The sequence below is a fragment of the Triplophysa dalaica genome, chromosome 17 (assembly GCF_015846415.1).
Source record: "Triplophysa dalaica isolate WHDGS20190420 chromosome 17, ASM1584641v1, whole genome shotgun sequence".
Classification (NCBI taxonomy): domain Eukaryota; kingdom Metazoa; phylum Chordata; class Actinopteri; order Cypriniformes; family Nemacheilidae; genus Triplophysa; species Triplophysa dalaica.
Window position 1 is genome coordinate 17904337 of NC_079558.1, and position 25979 is coordinate 17930315.

The window sequence follows — 25979 nt, forward strand, 5'->3', positions numbered from 1 at the left end:
TTCTGTTGTGTAGGATGTTGTTGAAGCCATCAATCGCACAGCCTTTGTGAACTCAGACATGCCGGTCATTCTGTCGATTGAAAACCACTGCTCGTTACCACAGCAACGCAAGATGGCCGAGATCTTTAAGGTATCTTTTCATTCACACGGATTTGTTGGAACCCAAAAATGTTTTGGTTCAAGTTCATCCGGCAAATTCAGACATTGTTGTATGACACTTTGTTCTTTAAAAACCATAATGATAATATTTACATGCTTAGTCAACTTCTTGTTGTTTACATTATGCATTGAATTTGGGTGGTGTTGGTTCTCTACATGCTGTAAATCTGTGTTCTCAGAGTCATTTTGGGAGGGTTTTTATCATCTCCGTCTTGTTAGCCACGTCGAGATGTGTTTCCTGCATCAGGTTAATCTTGTTTTCTTTTGCGTCCGTCAGACGGTGTTTGGAGAGAAGCTGGTGACTACGTTTCTGTTGGAGAGCGATTTTGCGGACGAGCCTCGACTTCCGTCACCCCTGCAGCTCCGCGGGAAAATCCTTCTGAAAAACAAGAAGCTGAAAGCACATCAGGCTCCGGTGGACATCCTCAAACAGAAGGTACATGAGCAACTGATCTCAGAGCGCTTTAATGTTTGTTATTAACCTTCAGAATATCACCTGAGCAAACTAATCCCGATGTGTACAAATCTGCATGTAATTACTCCCACAGGGACAGATTAAATACAGCACTGCATAAAGTCCCATCCACATTAAAACAACTACAGAGAAACCTGTGAGGGGATCACACATGTTTGTATGTTTTTCTGTGGCATACAGAATGGAATCAGTTTCAATCGGATAATAATTGAGATGATTAGTACTAAAGAACCAGTATGCAGAGGACAATAACTATTGAATGAATGTGCAGACTTGTGTTCTCAGGTTCTTTGCGGGTCTCGACTAACTCGATTTAAAACATTTGAAGTTTGTACAGATATTAGTTGTTGGAGCATCGAAGTAAATTATCTTCTCTTGATGTCTAAAGGCACATCAGCTGGCACATATGCAGGCTCAGGCCAACAGCAGCACGTCCAACGGCACAGCCAGCGGACACAACGATGACGAAGAAGAAGACGAAGATGAATACGATTACGATTACGAGTCGCTGTCAGACGGTACGTGAATTTCATAGTACTATCCTAGACTTTATTTAAAGTGATAATTGACCCAAAAATGGAAATTCTGACATCATTTACTCTTCCTTAGATGGTTCCATACCTGTACCAATGTCTTTGTTTTGCTTAACGCAAAGGAAGATATTTGGAAGAATGTCAGTAACCGAGCAGATCTCCCCCATTTACTGCCATAGTAGGGAAAATAAAAACTAGGGGACGAGATCTGCTCGGTTACTGACATTCTTCCAAATATCTTTTTTGTGTTTATCGAAACAAAGACATTTATACAGGTTTGGAACAATCTGTGGGTGAGTAAATGATGAGAGAATTTTTATTTTTGGGTGAACTGTCCCTTTAAGGGTGAAGTGGGCAGTTGTTTCGATGTTCACATACAGTGATTTCTACCTTTCCACACTAAAGCCTGTGGCGTACTTCGTTTTTTACGCGTACAGCCAAACGCACATCCTATACGCAGACACACTGGTTTATACGCATGCGCATTACGAAGAAATATCTCTCCAGGCCTACAGGCGTGAGGTTTTCGATGCTTCCAGGACACGGTTGCCTCCAGGCTTAACAGAAAGAGCAACTCGTACTAAGGACTTGTCACACTGAAAGGTGTTAATACTGTGAGACGGTAAATAAAACCTGGTTGGAGATTTCAGACATAAGCATTGGCTAAACATATGGTGTGAGTTAGGAAACCGTGGAGAAATGCAACGACACTAGCAGCATATAAATGACACTTTTGAGTTGCAGTTATTGAATGTCATTTGTGTTAACTAACACTTTCAAGACCTTCACCTGCTCAGGCAGGATATCTCCTCCTTGTATTCTTCATATTTCTGTCTTGTTTCATGTAGCTGATGTCCTCAATGCTTCTACTGCTTCTTATGGCCAGGAAGGTAAAACCCTCAGTGTGTGTCTGTGTTTGAACCGCTTGTGTGTGTCTGCTCTGATTTGATTGCTTGAGTTTGGAGGGAATAAATCAGCACTGATGTGTTTTGTAATGATGGCTGTCAGAGGCGGTGAGGAATGTTGATTCTGCTCTATCATGAGTATATGGAGCGGTCAGACGGGCAGTTTGACATATAAACAAGCCATTCCAAACTCGGCCTCTGTCTTCCCAGCTCTTGTTGTTTTGGAACGCTTGCGGCACTGGCTCGTCGATGGGGGAAAACAAAGCCATCTGCTTTCTCAGGCCTTGAGATGCTCTCGCTTAAAAGAGACTTTGTTCTTTCCCATACGGACGTCCCCAGAGACGCAGCTGTGAGTCGTGCAGCAAATCAAGTTTACCTTCAAATCATGCTGACGTCACACGGGTCGTTCTGCAACTGATGTGGATTGACATGAATCCTACGCTGGTGTACTGCTTTTCTCTTAAAGGCACAATATGTAACATTCGTTGCATTAAAATAACCAAAAAACAGTAAAGTGGTGTTTTGTATTCCGATGGCTTTGATGGTACATTATTCCACATGTTTCCAACCAAATTGAAAGAAATCCATCATTTAATGTATAATTTAGGATGCCGCTCAGGATTAGAACAGTTTCTAGAGAGGACTTTTGTTTTGTAATACTTTCCCCTGTCATTGATCTATAAATCACATCATTTATCAGTTTTTTTAAGTAGGTTGTTGAATGACCCGTGTGCGCTTTGCAAAGTGCTCATCGAAAAAAATAATTTAAATGAATCTTTTTCTTTGGTTTTAATCGCTGTGCTTTTTGTTTCGGACAAATCCATGAAATGCTTGTCGGTTACGACGTAAAACCGTTTCTTAATCTTTTCTTATCTCCAGACAATATTCTGGACGACAAACCAGAGAGCAAGTCATCCACAGAGAAACTTCAGTACGAGTCCAACGACGAGATGCCCAAACGCTTTAAGAAAGCAGGAAGCAAAGGAAAGGTCCGTAAACAATAGAAAAACAAAACTTTGTTACTTTGTGTGTTGAAGAGGGACGACATGATCTCATGTTGCTTATTGGCTCTTGCAGATGTTTGACATGGAGTTGGGGGAGGAGTTTTATCTGCCACAGAATGAGAAGGAGAGCAGACAGATTGCACAAGAGCTCTCAGACCTCATCATCTACTGTCAGGCCGTCAAATTCCCAGGTGCTCAAATTCATGTTTCTCAGTGTTTGCTGGTATTGAGCATTATAGGCCAAAATTCACCAGTTACACCAAAAGTGAGACTTCATGAGTTTGTGCAAAACTTGAATCATGTTTTACAGATTGATTTGAAACTGTTCCAAGCAAAGCTTTATTTGTTACCAAGAAATTGTTAGGAACTGACAAATTTAGAAATAGTTTAGAAACCGTTTCTAAATTAGGGTTGTTCAACGATTAATCGCATCCAGAATAGACGTTTGTGTTTCTAATTTAACAATACGCATGCATGTAAATATTTAAGAAAAACATAAAAACGAATAAATGTTATTTAAAGTATTTTCTATATATATACACAGAAATGTGTTTTTGAATACAAAATAAATATTCATAGTGCACAGACATATTATTATGTAAAAACAAACGTGATGCGATTAATTACGATTAATTGTTGAACATCCCTATTCTAAATCAGAACTTTATTTACAACTAGATTTTGTTTTTGTTGAAATGCTCAATATCATATTTGGACTCTCTGTAGGTTAGCATCTTAAACATCTAAAAGGGATAGTTCACCTCATAATGGGAATGTTTTAATCATTTACTCTCCCTCATGTCATTCCAATCCTGTTTAATGTTATTTTGAAACCTTTAATAACCAAACAACATATACTTCCATTGACTTCCCTTGTATAAACACAAAACCGCCGCAACATTTCTCAAAATATTTCCTTTTGTGTTCACCAAAGAAAGAGTCCGAGGCAGGCTTGGAATAACATGAGGGTGAAAAAAATTGACAGAATTTTATTTTGGGTTGAACTATCCCTTTAATAAAACCTCACATTAATATTGACCATTGGCACTAGTTATGTTGGAAGGTAAAATTCATGATCCAGCACACGTGTGAACCGTGGAATTAGCTGACTTTGTGTAATACGTCTGGTAAATGAGATTCAGGTGTTTGGCTCTGTTGGAAACTGGAATGGTCCCGGAGGTAAAGCTTGTATAAACAAGGACTCTTAAACTAGCGACTGCTGGAGAAATGTAAACCCTGCAGTGTGACCTCACATATGTGTTTGTTTGTGTTGCTGTGCGTGGGAATCAGGCCTCTCCACGCTCTCCCCATCAGCCTCCGGCAGAGGAAAGGACCGAAAGAGTCGGAAGTCCATCTTTGGCAGCGCTCCGGCGCGCGGGAGCCCCGGGGAGCCTGTGACGTTGGTCCGAGCCCCAGGAAAAGGTAGGGACCAGCTCGCGGATTCAGAACACCCACTTTGAGGGCTCGTGGGAGAAATACGCTCAAGTTTTCCATTATTTTCATGTCTCTCGAAAGCACATAAAAATGCCTTTCGATGGAATATTTCCAGCGACTGGCGGTCTGAGAAAATAAGGATGTACAGTTTGAGCACAAGCACTTTCAGCGGGCAAGTGTCTCTACTTGAGCTTCTTTGAAGTAAAAGCCTTCGGGAATGTGAACTTTACGACAAAAGTTCAGTTTATAAAAGCCCAAAGTTTGCTGGAATCTTCAATGGCGATAAACGCATTCTCATTCTGTTTTTGTTTCATCTCATATAGTATTTATTTAAAAAGCTCATTCATTGTAAACACTTTCATTGGTTAAGCTTGGTCGTATGTAGAGTAGTCCGCATAAAACTTGACCGTAAAATCTATGTTCTCGTGTCTTGGCAGCCGGTGTGGACGGGGTTCGGGGAAACTGGGATGACCAGACGTCTCAAACGCTGAGCCCGAGCACCTCTCTCAGCGCTATCATCCGCACACCGAAATGTTACCACATCTCCTCGGTCAACGAGAACGCAGCCAAGCGCTTGTGTCGCCGCTACTCGCAAAAACTCATCCAGCACACCAGCTGTCAGCTGCTGCGGACGTACCCCGCCGCCACCCGCATAGACTCCACAAACCCCAATCCACTCATCTTCTGGCTGCACGGAATTCAACTGGTCGCTCTCAACTACCAGACAGACGGTAAAGAGTCTTTAAAAGGGGCATATGGCGTGATGACGTGTTTTTCTGCATCTTTGGTTAACTGGCCAATCATAGCACACCTCGCTTTTCAGAGCCATGATGAGCTTTGTAAAAAATCTGTGCGTTTCAGAGAGGTGGAGCAAAGAGGAGATACAAACATGCACGTTGTGTGCAAAATACAGCATTTTTGAAACCCCTTTAATTTCGGCCTCTCTATCGCCATCTCTGTCTTAAACGTAAAACTGCAGTTTGCTTTATGTACTTGTGGGTACATTTCCTATTCAAATGTACAAGATAGCTCGATCTACAGTATAAATCATTATTAGAATCAGGAGACCGTTTAAGTTGAATAATTAACACAAATAATTCCAAAAAGTTACGTATTGTAGCTTTAACAAAACCTAATACATTATTATATAAATCAAAGTTTTAGAGATTTTTTTCATGTTTCCCTTGTGAAAAGATTTCTTGATGTGTAGAGCGTTTGTGTGACTAATGTAGTATGTGTTGTGTATTTGTCTCTCAGATCTACCAATACAGCTGAACGCCGCTCTGTTTGAAGCGAACGGTCACTGTGGGTACGTCCTGAAGCCTCCGGTCCTATGGGAGCCCACCTGTCCGCTTTACCAACAGTTCTGTCCTCTGGACCGTGACCTTGAGAACATGACCCCCGCTCTCTACTCTCTCACTGTGAGCCACACACCGGTGCTTTCACAAAATAAATCACACTGTCAGACTCTTGCACACAGACTCATTAAGTGATGTGCCCACAGATCGTGTCGGGACAGAATGTGTGTCCCGGGAACTCAAACGGCAGTCCCTGTGTAGAGGTGGAGGTGCTGGGGATGCCGGCGGACAGCTGTCATTTCCGCACCAAACCCATCCACCGCAACACGCTCAACCCTATGTGGAACGAACACTTTCAGTTTCAGGCACACTTTGAGGATTTGGCTTTTCTGCGTGTGGCTGTGGTGGAGAATAACAGCTCACAGGTGACGGCTCAGAGGATTCTGCCCCTCAAGAACCTCAGAGCAGGTGAGTGACGCATCTGAACCGTCCAATCACAGCTGATTCTGTTCTTGAGGGGAGGGTGGGGTGTCTTGACTTATGAGGATGTCAGCTTTTCATTATATTCAACTTTGATGATGTGGTGTTTGCGGTCGTATGAAGTGTAGATTGTGTTGTATCAGGTTACAGACACATGCAGCTGAGGAACCAGCACAATGAACCTCTGGAGATCTCTGGTCTGTTCATCTTCAGCCGCAGGACGGAGGAGACGCCCGCTGGAGGACGGCTCCCTGCATCTGTGGTGAGAGACCTTTACAAACCATTCACAAAGCCGAGAGAAGATCAGTTCACGTCTCTTTCACGTGATGTTCACTTCTCTCAATACCACACAGAGTGTTATTGGTATCATACAGTATGTATATGCAACATGAATGTGTGTTTAATATACAGTCACGGATGTAACGGATGTGAACGGTTTGTAGTTGGAGATCAGTGATTTTTAGAGGGTGGAGCAGATGTTTTATTGAGCTGGAAGCACATGGACACATGGAACAGTTCCACCCTGAAAGCTGTAGGTAGGAGTTTTCATGTCATCTCTGGGCAGGAGAAATAAAACTGTTTACATTACACGCTCCTCTATATAATGACTGCGAGCTCCTCGAGGGAACGGACGCTATGTTTAGGAAAACATTGTTTGAATGTTTCTGATGTTTTGAATACTTTGGAGCGAGCTGCATTCCTGCCCCTCCGATCACTGCCATCCAGCACAGCTCAGGGAATCATAGACACAAACACAATACGACTTATTATTTTATTCAGTCAAACTGTCAGGAGTTATTGAGTTGTTCTAAGTGAAACTCACAAAGATGCATTGATGCAGAACAGGGTCTCATTCACGAAGCATGCGTCAGAAACGCTTTCTCCAACAAATCATGATTCACAAAAACTTTCGTACTAAAATGTATTCTAAATATAAGAGAAAAGAAAGGAACAGCTGGAACCACACGTACGCGAAAATCACCAGTCTCTTTCTTTCCTTCTCTCTTTTTCTCTCTTTTTTAGGTCAAAGAATGAAACAAAAATCATAATTTTACCAAAACACAGTGTAACAATTTTTTAAGATTTTAAATTGCTTTCCGCAGAATACGAAATCACATTAGTTTTTTATCATTCAGAGTACTCAGAAAAGACAAAAAAATATTTTCACACATTTATACATTTGGGTAGTATTGCAGGAATGACAAAGTACTGACATAACACTGAGCTCAAAACAATACTTTAAAGATCCGGTTGAAGGCACAGTTTCTGCCAATCTCATATTAATCTTGTTTTATGTTTTAGCTCTGGGACCGCGCCGTCTATCAGTGTCAAACGATCTCCAAATCCAGCGTTATATCCACCGTTTAAATAACATTCATCACTGAAATGCAGAGAGCAAACCAACACAGCTTAACTTCTCTCACTATCGCAAGAGTAACGAGCTTAACAGGCCCACAGCGCAGCCAGTCTTTATGGTAGATGGGTCTTACTGTCCCAATAAGGGACTAAGAAAAGTTGTTACAAAACGTAACGTTTTTCATGTTCTAAAAAAATCTTTGCAAAACCTATATGAACCTTTGGGTGTGTATCGAGCCCAAAAATACTACATAATACCTACAATTTGTTTTTTGACAAGTTGACCATGTTATGCATCAGAACAATAGAAAGAATGAATGAAACAGTGTTGAATCCCCCCTTTAACATAAAGATGAGAAGTGTCACTTTAATGGTTTTTGTCTTTTATGGCTAATACTGTCCTCATGAATCAAGTTCCAGACGTTAGTCACCCATCATCGTTTCATCCCACCCTTATCTGTGCTACAGACATTTCTAGAATGTTCTACAATAATGTTTTGAAATATTTTATTAATATGTAAGAAATTTGATTTTTTTTATTTATTTGCAATATACCAAGATATTGTAATTAATGATATAAGCTCAAAATGTACTTGAGCTAAATATACACTTAAACATTGATGCTATATGAAAATAAAGATAACCTCAATAATTAGCAGCACACAATTGTACAAGAACAGGGTTTTTATTTCATATAAAAAGCATATATAAAAATAACTATAAAAAGATGGGGCGAAACAACAATTTGTTACACTGTGTAAATAGAAAATCAGAAATACTGTAGTTGTTTTACTAAAGACGTTTAAGACAGGATAGTCAAATAAAAACCCTGTATTATTTCACATATTTTCTGTAAATTTCCAAAGCTTTTGACGGTTGAATTTAACTTTTTCGATCCGTCATGATTACTGGAAAAAGATTTTCAAGCCATTTTGACAATTATATTTTTACACACACGAAGATCAATATCAATCAGAAGAGATGTCTTGGAGGTGGGCAAAAATGGACATGTCCAACTTCCTTGACACCTCTGAGTTTTCTGTGACTAAAATCCTCTCTCTGTTTTTTTTCTGTCAGCTGTTCAGCACGGAGGAGAGACGAGCATCCCAGCAGCACAAGGTGACGGTGTACGGAGCTCCGGGTCCTGAGCCCTTCAGTGTCATGTGTGTGGATGAATACACCACAGCTAAACAACTCCTGGAGTCTGTAAGATCAACACACAAGAACAATAAGACTCCAGCAAATGACTTTCATTAGGACGGTGTCGTGTGTGTAATAATAATCAGACCGCCACTAACTCTCTCTCTCCAGCTGTTTCCAACCGCTTCCTCAAAATACTTTCTGATGGAGGAGAGAACGCCGCTGTCCAGAGAGAAGAAAGCAGCGCAGCAGCGCCCCCTGTCCAGCGATGAGATGATCATGAGACTTGTGCACAGCTGGCAGCCGGAGGACGATATGTGGGCAGAATATACCTGAAGACCAGAGAGGAGGTACAGTACTCTGTCCAGAGACAGACTTCACACCCCTTCACCTTTCTTTGCACATTCGCCATTCAATTCTTGATCTCCTGCTCCCCCTGGTGGCTGATTCAGAACATGAATGAGAAGAACATGTTGTCAGATGGTGTGGAGGAGGTGAGCGGTACAGAAGATGACACGTTCTTGGTTCAGGTCCACGACGTCTCTCCCGAGCAGCCTCACACGGTGATCAAGGTCCCGCGGTACAGCACGGCCCAGGACATCATCCAGCAGGTCAGAACATCTCCACAGCTCCACCTGAACATCTGATGTCCTGCTGTCAGCGTCTGTGACCCGCTGTCTTCTGTTACAGACCCTCAGCAAAGCCAAATACTCTCTGAGCATTCTCAGCAACCCCAACCCATGTGAGTACGTCCTGATGGAGGAGCTGACCAAAGACACGGGCGGGAAGAAGTCATCGGCGGGGAAAGCGTGTCAGCGCGTCCTGCAGGACCACGAGTGTGTGTTTCAGGCTCAGAGTCGATGGAAAGGAGCCGGACGATTTATTCTCAAACTCAGAGAGCAGGTGACCGTAAACACAGAGAAACATGACAGCGTTCAGTCAACACCAACACAAAACATTGCCTCTCTATCGCCATCTCTGTTTGAAAGGCTAAATTGCAGGCTACTTTACCTTATTATCTTTGCTTGGTTTGAAGTGATATATTATTTGATATAATATAGTGAAAATACAAGTCTAAAATGTGATTTCTAATATGCCATACAAAAAACATTCAAATTCATTTGAAAGGATATTTAAAAACTGAAAATTTCGTCAATATACATGTTATTTCTGGGAAAAAAGAAATTATCATTTTCTGTCTCTCTGTTATCTGCAGCAGCCTTAAATTTTGACTATATTAACATTTGGAAATATTAACATCATTCTTGCCGAAAATACAAAATGTACATTTGTGATATTTCGAAAATGTTAGTATATCTTGCAGGCTTACCGACAGCTCACCATTGACTATTTTGATATTTTAAGTACTTGATCAAAAAAAAAGTGTTCAGTTTTAACCCCCCAAAAATGAACAGTGATTTAAACTATTTAATGGTAGTCTATATTTTACACATTTTTTTTGAATAATTTTTATTAAGGTCACAATTTAAGATTTTTACTACACAGTTATTGTGCCCGAGCGATAATATTCTTTTTGAATAAAAGGGTTTGTAATAATGAAAAATTATATTGAAAATAAATGAAAAATATATTTTTATTAAATAATGCTATCTGTCAAATTCGTCTATAATTTTGTTGATTTTTAGGGCTGTCATACGATTAATCGCGATTAATCGCATCCAGAATAAAAGTATGTGTTTACATAATATATGTCTGTGTGCTGTGTATATCAATTTAGTATTTATAAACACATACATGTACACTTAATGTATACATTTAGAAAATGTTTACATCTATTTATTTATTTTTGCAAATTATTTTAATTATATGTAGATATTTATTAATATCAAAAGTGTTCTTTTTCTTAAAAAATGCGTATGTTCTTATAAATTCAAAATTAAAATGCAAAGTACACATAGATTGTTATCCCAAACTTTTATTCTGGATGCGATTAATCGTGATTATTTATTTTATTTTACGATTGTAGGGAGGAGTAGAGAAAGGGTGTATAACCAAATAAAAAAATGGATATTTGAATAATTTACAGTTTTAGCATACGTGCATTAAACGAGGTATTGATAACTGCGGGTTTTAATGTTTTATTGTGATACCCCTAATTCACAAAAAGATTTTGAACACAATATAAATCACCTCGGTTTTATCTCAACATTTTATGCGTTTCCAAAGATTTACAAACTTGGGTTTCAAAACATGCTGATATGTCTCACATCCATCTTCTGTGACCTTGCATTTCTTCTTATGTTTCTATATCCACGCTGTCTCACTCTCAGCGGAGCTCTGAATGTTCTCATGTGACGTTGAGTTTTCTGCTCATGTGTTTTCTCAGATGGCTCGTGAGGACAGACGGAAGGGCGTTTCGTTTGCCAGCGAGTTGAGGAAGCTGACGGGTCGGAGCCGCAGTGTGACGGTGAACCCCTGCAGTCCGTCCACTCAGGACGCCGCACACAGTAAGGAAGAGAAAGTTGCATGTCCTGGCATGATGTCACTGCGTGAGCTCACAGAGTGAAGAAGCGTCTGCTGTGTGTGTGTGTGCAGTACTGCAGCCGTCGCAGGTATTAACACAAACTACACACACAACCTGCCTTCACATTATATTGTGTGCAAGTCTATAACACTGGCTTTTCTAATTGGTTTGGAGTCAACTTACTCATTACTGATCGTTTACTCATCTTCATGTCATTCCAACTGGAAACATTCATTTCAGCTTTATAAACCATCACACACATCTGACATTTCAAATGTCTGTTGTCAGATCTTATACAGTTAGCGTCAGTGACATGACCTCTAGAGCAGTGGTTCCCAAAGTGGGTGCCGTAACAACTGACTAGGGGTGCCGCCCAATCTTAGCTTTTTTCCAGTAACAAATAAAAATATATTTTAAAATATATCAAAACACCAGCATATGAGCATGTCCAAACGAAACTGAAAATACGAAAAAATGTAAAGTTTAAATATTTTTTGACCGCCACTTGGACTGTTCCCAAGAGAGAATCAGCTCCACCAATGGTGTCAGAATTATGATATAGATTAAACGCGTTTATATCCGAACGCTGTGTTTGACGGCGCTTTAAACTGTAATGGAGCCGCAGATAGATCTTGTTTCCAAACGCCGTAAAAAAGTGTGAAAAGCCGTCTATAGTGCCGTATCGAACGCCGTTTTCAGGTTGCGCTTGCCCGAAAGCGCAGTTTTGGTGGCGTTATTTGCGGCGTTTTGCCTGCCGTATAATGAACCCTCCCGCTGGTTTCCACAAGCGTTCTCACCCTATCACTGATGAACTGAGCCAGACCAGACCAGACCAATTTATCATGTAATGCCTTTGAATATACAGGAAATGATGTTCTCAGTGTTACAGTGACTGTACCTCTGCTAACATTGAACATATCATAGCTTGCTTTCTAAAGGAAGGACTTTTTCTTTTTGGAAATGTAAAGTTACACAGCGTGGTAACTTGAAATAATGCTTTTTTTAATTGACGAAAATGTCAACAACCGTATCAACATCACTTAACAACATGCACTTGACTTTGCTGCTAAAGCCTACTGAACTCACACATCAGAGCAGTGGACTTTCTTGCTATAAACAGGATGAACTAACAGTAAAGACATAAATTGTTTTTGTCCATTCTTTATTCAGTATGTGATTTTAGTGTCCATATTACAGAAATTGAAAGTGAAAAAAGTGACCCATTTGTTGAGTAACTATAAGGATATAGTTTTGAGTATAAGGATAGCATTGACTATGATGATAATAATTTTGCGCAATGCTTGTAATGTAATAAGCATCAACTTATTAACTAATATAACACAATGCTTTGCCATTGATTTACCCCCGTAAAGAGACTGACACTATATAATGTTTGGAAACGCATAGAAGCTTCTGTTACTAAAATCAACAGCCGCATTTCCATTTGAAATAAAAAAATATTATGCATTGTTTTCTATTATTCAGCACATGGAAACATGTGTGGGTTTCAGTGCCGCTGGCGTATATTTTAAAAACATATTTAAAAAGCCCATAATTTTAATGCACAGAATTAGGCTATTGTAGGCTAAATAAAATGCATTCATTATATTACTGTAAAAGTGGCATATGTCCACTTCAAGCAAAGCGAGTCTGACGTTTGGGTTAAAATAATTACATACAGTAACAGAGAAGATAATGTGTGGGAGATGATTGATGTTAAGAGTTATTCAAAGATTAACAAGCAGCAGTGAAGAAGAATGAGCAGAAGAATGATTTGGTAGCCTTTTGTGAGCTACCAGGTGCCGTTCATACTGAGCACAAGGTTCAATTTTTGGGTTATTATTATATAATATTTTAATGACAAAGACAGCCTTTTTAAATGGAAATATATAGGCTATTGTTGTCATTTATTTAATGCGGAACAACAGGTTTACAACAAAGTGTTTCCTTTAAGAAAAATAAGTTAAATATACATTGTGAAATGAAAATAAATAAAAGCTAATTGTTCAGCCTGCATTGCAAACTTAAACAGAACCTTAAAGGACAACAGAAGACAGGGGAGTCTGAAAGAAACAGCCACAGTATGTGTGCAAAACAAATACAACACAAAAGCGTTGTATTATAAGGTTTGGCTTTTGCATTGATATATTACTCATCATTTTACTTATAACAAGCTATTTCCACAACAAACGTCTATAAGTTTCTTAATCAAAAATGCTGTGTGCTTGTAAAATGATACAGAACAAAAGCATTTTTGTTAACTTTATTAACGGAGAAAAACGTTAGTAAAGCAGACTGCACATAATAATCATTTTCATATAGTTCCATAATTATTTCTAAATGTTCGGCTGAAAGTCAGTTCCACACATGGAAGCGTCAGTCTCTTCACGGAGGTAAATAGCAATATGTCCCGTAATGTCCGTGGTCGCGCGCTAATGCAGTTTAAGTGGGATGTTGATGTGCGTTGAGATGATTATTTAAAGGCTGTTGGCGATGCTGTCTGCACGGTGTCGGGAATATAATGTTGTGGAAAAAGACTTCCTATTCCTGACTTTCTTTATATATTGACAACTCAATAAATGCTTAAATAGAAAGAAATATACTACCCTGCTATACATAATAAGACCCATAACGATGTAAAAATATATATATACTCAATCCGGCAAATGACAAAACCCACGAATGTGAGCCATCCAATCTAACCACTCCACTGACCACATCAACTTGTGATTGTCACATACGTTTAGTGATATAACAGACGTGTTTATACAAAGCAACTTCAGGAAACAATAAGGCAAAGTGTGTCATGCAAGAGCAATAATAAAATAGGTGCTCATACCAAGTTAGTTTCTACAAAACTAATATCTGTTATGAGAAAGAGACAAGGAGCACCTCATAAGCACCCTTAAAGGGAATGTTGCAAAAAAATGTTTACGTTTAACTCTGGCTGACCTTAATCCTTATAGCCAACCAGGAATGACTTCTGGTGTTGGAAATTAGCTAATAGAATATATCCACCCTTTACTTTTTTGCTTTTCATGTATGGAATTAACTGGGCACTATATATAATAAGCATGGATACATACACTGGGATTGGAATGATATAATTGCGTTACTTTACATTTCCAAAAAGAAAAAGTCCTTCCTTTAGAAAGCAAGCTATGATATGTTCAATGTTAGCAGAGGTACAGTAACAGTAACACTGAGAACATCATTTCCTGTATATTCAAAGGCATTACATGATAAATTGGTCTGGTCTGGTCTGGTCTGGTCTGGCTCAGTTCATCAGTGATAGGGTGAGAACACTTCATACGATCCACAATCTGCCCCGTATCAAGAGGCTATGCTCCCAAACGCAGGCACATGTATCCCATTAAAATACCCGTAACACAGTTCACACACAGGTATTTTAATTTCCCTTTTAGGTCGTAAGGTCAGGTTTGAACGAAGCAAATAAGAACCTGAAGAAAAATGTGATGTGAGTTGTTTATTATTATTTAAAGAGTAAAAGTGTCAATGTTTATTCTTATGTGTTTTGTTCCATATACAGAAGTTTCACATCAGTCTATAAGATTTGTTTACATGTGTGATTGAGTTGTAAATAACAGATGCTTGATTTAAATGAATGGTTTCATCTCATATAATGTCCGTCATAATGCATCTGTTATGAATTCATGCATCTGTTTATACTTCATTTGTTGTTTGCTCATCTGGATTTAATTTATATATGTATGTACGCATTTACATTTAGTTACATCAGGGTTTGGGTGCCGTGGGAAAAAAACACTACAAAGGGGTGCGATGCTTTCTAAAAGTTTGGGTACCACTGCTCTAGAGGGAGCTGAGCGCAATTTAACTAAAACCAAACTCTCTCTCTAACTCTCTCTCTCTCTTTGACTCTCTTTCTTTCTCTCACTGACTCTCTCTCTCTTTCTCACTTTCTCTCTCTCTCTCTCTCTCTCTCTCTCTCTCTCTCTCTCTCTCTCTCTATCTCACTTCTCTCTCTCTCTCTCTCTCTCTCTCTCTCTCTCTTTCTCTCTCTCTCTATCTCTCTCTCATTCTCTATCTATCTCATACTCTCTCTCTCTCTCTCTCTGACTTCTCTCTCTCACTTTCTCTCTCTCTCTCACTTTCTCTCTCTCTCTCTCTCTCTCTATATCTCTCTCTCTATCTCTCTCTCTCTCTCTCTCTATCTCTCTTTCTCTCTCTCTCTCTCTCTGACTCTTTCAGGGTGTCTGTCGGCGGGACTGGATGTCGGTATGGTGGAGGGAGGTTCAGGTTGTCAGTGTGGTGATGGAGCTCCAGTCTCCTCCTGGTTCATCTCTCTGCTGTGGAACTGGAAGCTTCACAAATGAATCCAGAACCACAGCGGCACCCTTTCTAGTGTTCACTACTTTCACACGACGTGAGTGTTGATTTGGTAGTGCTCATCACATAGAAGCACACTGCTGAGTGTGCGTTGAAAGCGTGTGATCGGACGACCGCAGGGATGGAGAGAGTCTGGAGTGAAGTTCTTCAGGCTACTGGGCTGGATGTTCTTCAGATGAGCTCGTTCTGATGGCTGTGAGATGAAGGCAGGAGTTTGAAGTTTCTCGTATTCTTCTGGTCCTGATTTTACTGTGATGAATGCATTTATGTGCATTTCGTTGTTTTGTGGTTTTACACATTGTCTTAGTTTTATATGTGGTCTGTGTGTTTGGCTATTTCACCTTCAGTTCTTGGATTACTGCAATTTTAACTCGGGGCCAGTGTTACTTTATTCCTCTGACTGGCTTCATGTGAAGTTTGGAGCGAATATGCACATTTATTTGAATGTTAAACAGAAGATTTTCTGATTGAACAGCCGTCTGTCTGAAGTTACACCTTATTTGTGACCGTTTTAATTGTTTTTAAATCCTTTACAAATTTTAAAGTTTTTTTGCACGAAACTGAACGGAAGATTCATTAAAATGCAGTTCTGATATTTACATTTAAGCAAAACTATATTTCATCATTCATAAGTTGCAGTGCAATTATATTTTGAGAAATAAGAACCCAACAGTTCTTAAATGTTTCTTGTATATCTTGAGTTTGTGCTCTTTAATCATGGCCACGAGTGATTATTTTAAATGAGATTTAGATCCACTGTAAAAGATTAATCCATTGTTAATTGTCCACCTCATTACCAAAATATTTTCCCAGAAATATAACCGTTCACTGCATAATCCAGAGGTAAAACTTTCTTTAAGGTGAAATGTGTTTTATAATTTATTTATAGCCAAGTTGGGCTGTGTTTGCATTGTACATATGAGCGGTACGTTAATAATGAAACCTGCATTTATTTATTTTTAGGGGCATGAATGTTCCTTTCGTCTGTTCATACTGTATGAATGTAGAATGTATTTTTGTAACTCTGTTTTCAGAGCTTTCTTGATATTAAATATTTTGACAGAGCTCTTATCGAGTCTATTTTATTGTGGGTCACTACAGCATTGTATGTATAGTCACTATTGGTTTTCAAACAATCTTTTCTGTTGATGAGTGTAAAAATACAAAAGCATGTATAATGTTCTAATGTATTGTTTTTAGTACTTGTAAAATCTTACAGTAGCATTTTGTCAATATTGTGACGTGGATACTGAAGTACTGTTTACTTATCAATAAATAGTGTTAAAATCTGTCTTCTGTGAAACTGGATTTCAATGATGCAAGAAACACGAATTATAAATATACATGTAGATCAATAAGACGGGACCAAAATTAAAACAGTAAATATATTTTGTACAGAAAGTTTCAAAGTCCACATTTTTCTTGAAGCATTCACACAAACAGACAACAAATGGTTTAGCTCATCTTCAGTCCTCATTATCAATCATAGAGGTCTTGGGTGAACATTGAGGGTTAAAATCTAAACTTGTGTCATCTCCATGTGTCTGAAGAGCAGCGTCGATCTGTTTCTGCAGCTCAGAATCCAAAAACGCTTGTCCGATGGTGAAACGTTCAATCTGAGCAAAAATAAAACATCAATAACAGACGTTAAAGAACACATTAATAGGGATGAACCGATATGTACATTTTGGCTGATAATTCTTGAACATTGGAAGACGATAACCAATTTATTGGCCAATACAGCGTATCAAAATAATATTACATTTTCTGAGACTGAAAATTCTTTTTTTTTCCTGAATATCACGTACCAAGCCTACTTAACACTGATTGAAGATTCTTTAATTCTTCTTTTAAACTTTTCTGGTACAATGTTTAGTTAATAAACACATTAAAAATTTTCTTCCAGAGCAACCCAGAAAGCTGTTCTCAATAACCACAAGACTAACAGGTCTTAATAATTTTCACAATCATAAATATCTACATACTACATTAACAATGTTTTAGTAATAGTAGTTAGTGAATGATCATGACAGAAAGTACTGACCTGTGAGCAGCATGCAATTCAACCAGAGGAAATTCATAATTTATCGGCTATAATATATCGGCCTAAATGTAATTATCGGCCGATACTGATAACATTGAAAATGAACCTTTATCAGCCGATAATATATCGTGCATCCCTACACATTAAACTTGTTTTAAATAGGGCTGTCAAAAGATTAATCGCGATTAATCACATCCAGAATAAAAGTTTGTGTTTACATCATATATGTCTATGTACTATGTGCATATTAATTTTGTATTTATAAATAGTAACAGATGCACATATTTACGAAATATTTACATTTATTTACCAATAATTGAAATTGTATATAAATGTTTATTAATTTTGAGGATTTTCTTAACTCATTCTCCGCCAGCCTTTAAAAAAAAAAGTTGCCTGGTTCTAGGTTCTGGGATTCTGTACTTTTGCCCAAAGGCGTGTAATAGCGCCACCTGCTGTAAAACAGTACGAACACTGATTGCCATAAAAACTCGTCTGTGGCGGGTTAAATATGTGCATGGATCTGTGTGTTAATAAATAAAAAATTATTATGCACAGTAGACAGATATATAGTATTTATTCTGGATTTAAATATGACTGCATGATTTCTACATAAACGACACATTTGTAGTGGTCATTATTTTTAAGGGAAAACTACAAACCTTTTTCTTGGAGGACTGTGCTGGGACAGAAGGCTTAAACGTCATGTTTTTAACAGTGTAGTCTTCAAACAGCTGCACCGGTGTTCTGCAAAGGGAAAATAAACCCTTTAATATTCACACACTGACGCAGATCAATCGATGCCGAGTGAAATGAGCTTTCTGTGAACCTTCTGCTGAGGTCAACGCTGAGAGCTCCAGAACCTTCACTGGGAGCTCCTACCATTAGATGAGCGGCGTACTTCCTCACCATTGGGTGATAGTGTCTCTACAACCAGAACAAATAAACACACATCAGCGATTCAAGAAAAGCACACAAACACACTGTGAATGATGTGTAGTGAACGTGGGAATCTTTAAAGCGGTCTGTGTTACCTTCTGCAGGTGAAGTTCCCACAGCGATGTGTTTTGAGGGTTACAATACTCGGGCTCGTCCAGCTCCGGAAGATACACACCGCTGCCCTGCATCTCATTATCCAGCAGTATATCACACTTGGGGAAAGTCTGAGACACAGGACAAAATACAGATGAAATAATTGACTGCTCATTGGTTGATACCGGTGCATCATCAAATGAGAATTGGCCTGGACTCACGTGCAGAAGTGTCCTGTTTGCTGCCAGGATGCCCACAGCGGAGTCGTGCAGCACGTGCAGCGCCAGCGTGTTCAGTCTCTTGACAAAGGCCTGCGCCCTCTGAAGGGTCACCTGCTTCCTGCGCTTGGTCAGCATCACGTCCAAACACTGCAGCACGATGGACATGTCCTCGTTCGCTCCTCCTGCAGCCAATCAGAGACAGCGGACACACACGCATCAGTTTGAGATGTTCTTACAGGGATGAAATAACAGCGCGAGAAGCAGGAGATCTCACCGGCGTGCAGCGTCAGCAGGGTTTTGTACAAGTGGCTGTAGAATTTCAGCGGGTCGATGTTGAGGACGTCACCTGAAGGAAAGAAAGCGCGTGAGACGTTCAGCCAGCTGATGGCTGCATGTTTATGAACGCAGAGACGAAGAAGCTCTGACCTTGTCCTGAGAGAATGTGGAAGGATGTGAGGATGCAGTGAAGACTCTCTCGATACGTCAGATCCTGACGGAGGGAAAAAAAGGAACGACTGAAACTCCAGAACGTTTAGAAATGACGAGTCGGACGGTGGAGATACTTACACCCGTCACGATGAGAGAGTGAAGAACCGCCAACAAATCATCAAAGAACTCCAGGTTTATGACATGAGCAAACCTTCAGGAAAGAGATTCTTCATGAGTTAACGTTGAAAGACACTGAGAAACACTGATGTCAGGGGAAGGGATGTAACGATTCACCGTGAGCCGGTTGAAAATACATTATATTATATGTGAAGATTCAAGCTGGATGAGATGTTATTTGAATCGCAATGCATGTTTTGAACAGCAGGATATGCTGATATTCCTGAAATGTGAAAAAAATCCAAGAAAGTCTTAGTCTGTTTATTTTAAAGAGACCTTTGTATTATTCATTTTTTATTTGATTTTGGAATTTGTTTTAATTTGAGTTTAGTTTTGTTGTTTGACAAAATAATTTTATTTGACAAAGAAATGTGCAGCATTTGAGACACAAATGTGCAGTCATTTCTAATTTGTCAACTCAAAATCTAAATAAATCGTGAATAAATCGTATTGTGAGATCAGTATCATCGAGAGCTGAGTGAATCGTTTCACCCCAATGCAAGTTTTCTTTTGCCACTTTAAGAGATATATCACATTTAATAACAAAACATATATAACAAATCCTTTTAATAAAGTTTCTTATTCAAGTGAATAGTATTGAGGAAATATTGATTTATGATTTTCTGAAAACTACTATTACAATAAGCATTTTTCACTTAACACTTTATTTTATGGTGCCCTTGTTACAGGTGTTGGTTTTGTTTAATATAAATTATGCGTAACTAACCCTAAACCACAATCTATTGTAAGTACTGTACATGTAATTAATTTGTATTACTCAGTATTTCAATGTGTAGTTACACTGTATACAGTATATATATATATATATATATAAAACTAAAAATACAATGAAAACTATTTTTTTTATTGAAATCAAGTGAAATACAGGCCTAAATGCTATTTGAACATCTACGGTAACCTTTATAATTTTCGGATAAAATTGAGGCACTAAAAAAACAATACGTTTAAAAAAAACTAGAGCTGAAAAACGTTTATACAACCTAGCAATAATTATCAATATAAAAATGTAAATACCAACTAAATAAGAAAAGTATAATAATTCAAAATATATTTGTGACAATGAAACTTTTCTGTGCAAGATGTTTTTGTAAGTTTTTCATATTTAATGACAAAAGATTATATATATAACTGCGGAAAAAATTAGGAGACCGTTAAAATTATTTCCCGTTTTTATTAATGTACTACTTGCAGTTGTCTCTATATAAAATTATAGCTTTTGTATTATTCTGTGAACTAACCACAATATTTTGAATATATTATACACAGATTGTTTCTAAAAGCAGAAAATGAAAACCGAAGAAACAGGTGAAAATAATAATAATAATAGTAATAATAATTGATCAGAATGGTTGAAGAATAGGTGTAAATGTGTTATCTGTGCAGCAGGTGAATCTCTGAGGATTAATATCAAAAATCTTTCATATGTAATGCGTTTCTTACTTTGCCAGACCCTCTAAAACAGCGGGCAGCAGAACAGACTTCTGAGCTTTCTTCAGGATCCTGAAGTAGATGAGAAACACGATGTTCAGCGTCTCTGTGTGCTGGAAAACAAAACCGTAAAAGACTTCTCAGACACACGTCACAGCATCTCTAAACACTGATCTCAGATCAGCTGCTCACCAGTTTAATCTTGAGGCCTTGACTCTCTGACGCTTCCACTTCTAGAAGTTCTTTCTCCAGCTTCTCCTCGGCTTTCTTCCACTGTTGAGAACATGAAGACGATCAAATGACATACACAAGAGTTTCTGCATCTCAGTCATCTTCAGTTCACACTGAAACTGAGATCTTCTGTCAGATCTGAATGTGGGATGTGTTCACCTTGCGTTTCATTCTGGACAGATTCATCTTCCTCTCTTTCAAAGTCATGAATGTCTTTTTGGGAGCTATATCTTTGGCATCTTTCTTCATGTCCACCTCTTTAATCCTCAGAGACAGAAGAACCTTCAAGATCTGCACACGACACATTAAACACACCATGATCAGAGCCACGCCGGATCAAACACGTTTCAATTCATTTTTTAATGTATATGAGGGAATAATAGTTTCAATATAAAGATTTTTGAATAATGTTTTTTCTGCGTGAGCTTCTAAATGATAAAAAACGTTTTCAGACTTTCAGAAAAGACGTTAAAGAGTTAAGTCATTTCTGAGCTCACATTTTTTTGTACATCATATAAATGAAAAATGTGCTGCTGTAATATCATGTGCCATTTTTACTTCAAGACTCCACTGCGTTCCGTTATAATTTGTATTGAGGCTCTGAAAAAATTCATTTGAAAGTTCATATTTGTCTTCGTAAACTGTCTGATCTTAATCCTTCTCTCAGAACCTTTCATTCTTTTCGTTCTTTTTGTCATTGTTCTGCATTTTCCAATAAATATATAAGGAAAAGGTATTTAAGTAAAATAAAGAATAAACAATATATGCTACATAATAATAACTCAAACAATGTAGCTTATTTAGCCCTATTTGGCTAAATATAAAATGAAACCGTCAATAAAAGCAAACCTAGCGCTGTTGAGCCCTAAAAACACAGCAAGGGAAATTGTCACCTTGACTGCCCGACATTCACGATTTAAACACCTGCACATGACATGACACATAAAGACACTTGATAAGGTACTGTACAGGCGCACTGGGGGATAAATCCTATGAGACATTATCCGTTCATTTTCAGAGATCTCTGTATGAAAGCTGTTAAATAAGCAGTGGTGGCGAATTATGTTTTTCCTTTTTTTGTACAGTACGTCTACGTCGGGTTGTTTCGCCATGTGCAGTGTAAATGCAGATGTAAGCGGGTCGTCGAAAAAATCGGACATTGAGCATCAAGAACTGCAGTGTAAATGTGGCCTATGAGGAGACCTGGAGATCTCTCAGATGTCACCTAAAAGAAGCTGGGAGGTCTCAAAACATGTTCACACGTCATAAGGGCGAGTAAAAAAGAACACAATTTTGAGATGAACTTTTCCTTTAACTACGCAAAAAGTATTCTCAGTATATCTTAAATATAATTCAACTACAATCAATCCTAGTTCACCCTTACGCACAGCATCACATGTGTCAAAAACTTTGTCCGGCTGTCGGTTGGAATGTTAGCGCTAAAAACATTGACTCGACTCTCATGGGCTGTTGTGTACCTCCGGTTTGACGTTATAGTTTCTGCTCTTGACCACACCAGAGATGACCTTCACAACTGCCAGCGATGCCTGACCCATTTTATCCTGCTTCAACAGCGTCCTCACCGCCTCACAACACATCTCGGACACCTGAACACACACGACGGCGGTGTCACACACACGAACACATCATGACACATCTCACAAGTGACCACCGCTCCTGACCTTCTTGTCGGCGTCGTTCATCAGAGGAACCACCATGACTATGATGTTGTTGTGGAAGTTGAAGTGAGGCAGAGCGACGAGAAGTTCACAGATGCACCTGATGGCCACCGCAGCCAGACCTTTATAACTCTCCAGAGACACGGCGCGACTGCTCTTCAGTTTCTTCTGCTTCCAGTCTGAAAGAACAGCGGGGGTCAGAGAGAGGCGTCCGCCGGGAGCCAATCACAGACGGGCACGGAGCGGTTAACTCACCTTTCACAACCTGCTCCAGATCCTCCAGATAAAACTTAAACTGACTCACGAGACCTTCCTCAAACTCCCGCAGCTGCTGTGTCTCTTTCTTCACCTGCGGCGCACGAGTTTAACAACCCGTTACTCTATATAGCTTTTAGGAAGCTTGCTGTCTGAACGTTTGTTGTAAAAACATCAACCGAATTAAGACTAAAAGTTTCATTCAAAGCAACACATCTACGCACCTTTGTGTTCTTCTCGGTGTCCGTCAGGGGTCGGATGCGATACGACGGAACAATGTCCTTAAATATTTCCATGAGGGAAACCGTGACTAACTTTCTGACAGTGACGGCGATGCAGGGGTCCGTCTCCATCAGCATGCCCCTCAACTCCTTCAGCCTCTTGATCTGAAAGACGTTTGACACGTCAGACGTCTTCAAACACGTGAAACATCAGTGTGTTAATTAAAGCATGTCTTACATTGACATGAGGATCTGCCAGCACCGCTGAGCCCAAAGCTGCGATCCGCAGTTTCTTCTCCGTCAGTTTCTGCATACGCAGGTCCAGTTGTTCACTAGGGCTTAGCACTGGGCCGACTTCAAGCTCCTCTGCGGGAAAACTCTTTTTAGAAATGCTCATTACACATACGTTACGCGATCGTGATAGAAAAAACAAAGCCCAACCTTCCTCCATCTCTTCCGGTTCCGCAGCCTCCGGCTCTTCTTCCGTCGTCTGCGCAGCTGGAAAGCACAAGCAGATGCTAGATGGAATCCAAACACACACGCGTCGGCGGAACGTGCCCAACACTCACCGGGTTTCTCCATGGACTGAGGGATGAGGCCCCTCTTGTCTTTGATGGGCAGAAGATGAATGAGCTCTTTCTCCTCCTGCTGCTGCATCTTTCTGGGCATCTTCTCATACTGCACCACCGGCCGCTCCGATCGACGCTTCTTGGAGTGTACCGGAGCACTACGAGAGAACAGAAACGACAGCTGAAAACAGCACTCGGAGTCTGTGGAGAAAGAAACGCGGCATGTGTGCACTGCGGCAAACCTGGAGGAGAGGTCTCGAGTGAGAAAGGACGCTTTCTGCGCCATGGCTTTCATCTCCTCCAGATCTTCTTCCTCCATCATGTCCACAGGCAGAGACTCCAGGAACTCTTCCTCGTCATCTTCTTCTTCCTCTGCGATCACAACGTCACAACTAAACCTTAGAATGCAGAACGTACGATGAAGGAATAGCAGAAGCGCTTTAGAGAGGTTCTCTCACCTGGTGTCTTCTTATACCGCTCCAGAGGTTTGACGGTCTGATGGGAAACAGTCGTGATGGCCTGCCGGAGTTTTCTCTGTTCTTTGCGATTTTTCTTGTCCGTGCTCTGCTGTTTAAACTGACGGTTCTTCAGTTTGTTCTCCAGCTTCAGGTTGCTGGTCTTCAGCAGCTTGCGGAAGCTCGGCTTCCTCTTTTTGTTTCTTTTGGTAGCCTTGGGTCAAAGCAAACAAGCGGAATGAGCGGAGATGTTTACAAATAAAGGCAATGCATACGCACGTGTAAATACACACATACACAAGCGTTCAAAGGTTTAGGATTTAAAACACAAATGTGACTATACAGAAAAGGAAATCAAATGAGATTTTTGTCCAAAATGTGCAGAAATTGTATCAAGTGGTTTCTTGAGGTCTGGCTTATCGCCTGCTTTTTCTTCCTTATATTTGTTTTTTTGTTACGAAAGAAACAAATGCATTTACCCAGTGATAGATTGTGTACAAAACTCATTTCATATATTCAAGACAATACCTTCAGATCAAAAGATTTATAAGTGACACTAAACTACTGAACAACAGTGCACGACGGACAGATCATAACAGAAATGGTCTGTTTGTCTGTCATTATTATTAAGAAACTCCCAAATGTAGGACAGTAAAACGAAGTAAACAATAAATAACATGAACAAAAAGATCAAACTAGAAAAGAATATTTCTTCACTAAATACATCAGCTCGTGTCTGTAAAGTGAGTGATGTTGTCATCACATTCCTCTCATCTTTATAGAACCGTTCACGTCACTTCTTTTTTCTTTAAATTTAAATGTATTTATTTTTAACATTTAAATTAAAGGTACAATACTCTCACAAAATAATATTTGTTAAATATTCCTGCGTACATTTTATGGTCAACAAGTATATTGTGACCCATCTTAATATAATATAGTCAATCCATACTGTATTACAAAATGAATGCTTATGTTCCGCGGATAATTCTTAAACATGTAACACTGATCCATGCTGGTCTGTAACATTTAAACTGTGTTCTGTAACGTTACTATTTGTAAACTACAGTAAACACAAAGATTTACGCAACATCCCGCGAGAATGTGCACGATTTACTTAAGAACTCACCGGAGGCATGTTGACAGATATTCGACTGAAATATCCACAAAGATTTTAAATCCAGCGGTGTTAGATTAGGTTTAAAGAAAAGTGTAAAGACGAGTAAATTCCTACTACACATGAAGCACGTGGAGCGGAAGTGAACCGGAAGAGCATCAGTTTAGTCACGCACCCTCGTCGCCATATTGGACAGGGCACGATTAAAACCACGATAACGTTTGAATTCCTTAAACATTTCCATGCTTTACCAATTAAGTAAAGGTGTCTTTTAAGTAAAGTATTTAAAGTCTTTCTACATTAACTAACTAGTTGAACTTGCCACGATACACAATACGGCGTCTATCTCTATGATACAAACTTTGAGCGCCGCCTAGTGACGCGGAGGATATTCTCACTGCTTTCTGATTAACTAACGGATTTCTTTATTGGCAAATTATATTTTTAGGCATTGGTTCAAAAT

At 39.3% G+C, this 25979-nt stretch overlaps 2 protein-coding genes across 2 annotated transcripts in view; one reads left to right on the forward strand and one right to left on the reverse strand.

Annotated features, from left to right (window-relative positions):
* The window catches only part of plce1 (phospholipase C, epsilon 1), a 74023-nt gene extending 57095 nt beyond the window's left edge, over positions 1-16928 (forward strand). Inside the window, 18 exon segments of the mRNA XM_056770672.1 lie at positions 14-130; positions 437-595; positions 1023-1152; positions 2016-2057; positions 2952-3061; positions 3150-3267; positions 4367-4498; positions 4948-5241; positions 5768-5931; positions 6015-6276; positions 6432-6550; positions 8722-8850; positions 8956-9097; positions 9100-9134; positions 9237-9395; positions 9475-9687; positions 11132-11252; positions 15500-16928. Coding sequence (XP_056626650.1) covers positions 14-130; positions 437-595; positions 1023-1152; positions 2016-2057; positions 2952-3061; positions 3150-3267; positions 4367-4498; positions 4948-5241; positions 5768-5931; positions 6015-6276; positions 6432-6550; positions 8722-8850; positions 8956-9097; positions 9100-9134; positions 9237-9395; positions 9475-9687; positions 11132-11252; positions 15500-15624 — 2571 coding nt within the window. The 3' untranslated portion in view covers positions 15625-16928.
* Positions 16929-17008: 80 nt separating this feature from the next.
* noc3l (NOC3-like DNA replication regulator) lies at positions 17009-25658 on the reverse strand. The gene is made up of 21 exons (XM_056770673.1): positions 25529-25658; positions 24403-24613; positions 24187-24316; positions 23945-24102; positions 23817-23873; positions 23614-23741; positions 23379-23540; positions 23155-23248; positions 22903-23078; positions 22699-22827; positions 21380-21511; positions 21182-21262; positions 21002-21102; positions 19502-19574; positions 19361-19424; positions 19209-19280; positions 18935-19116; positions 18716-18844; positions 18511-18608; positions 18344-18428; positions 17009-17253 (listed from the first exon to the last, which is right to left on the reverse strand). The coding sequence occupies exons 1-21, from the start codon at positions 25535-25537 to the stop codon at positions 17104-17106; spliced, it is 2421 nt and encodes an 806-aa protein (XP_056626651.1). The 5' UTR covers positions 25538-25658; the 3' UTR covers positions 17009-17103.
* Between the last annotated feature and the right edge of the window lie 321 nt (positions 25659-25979).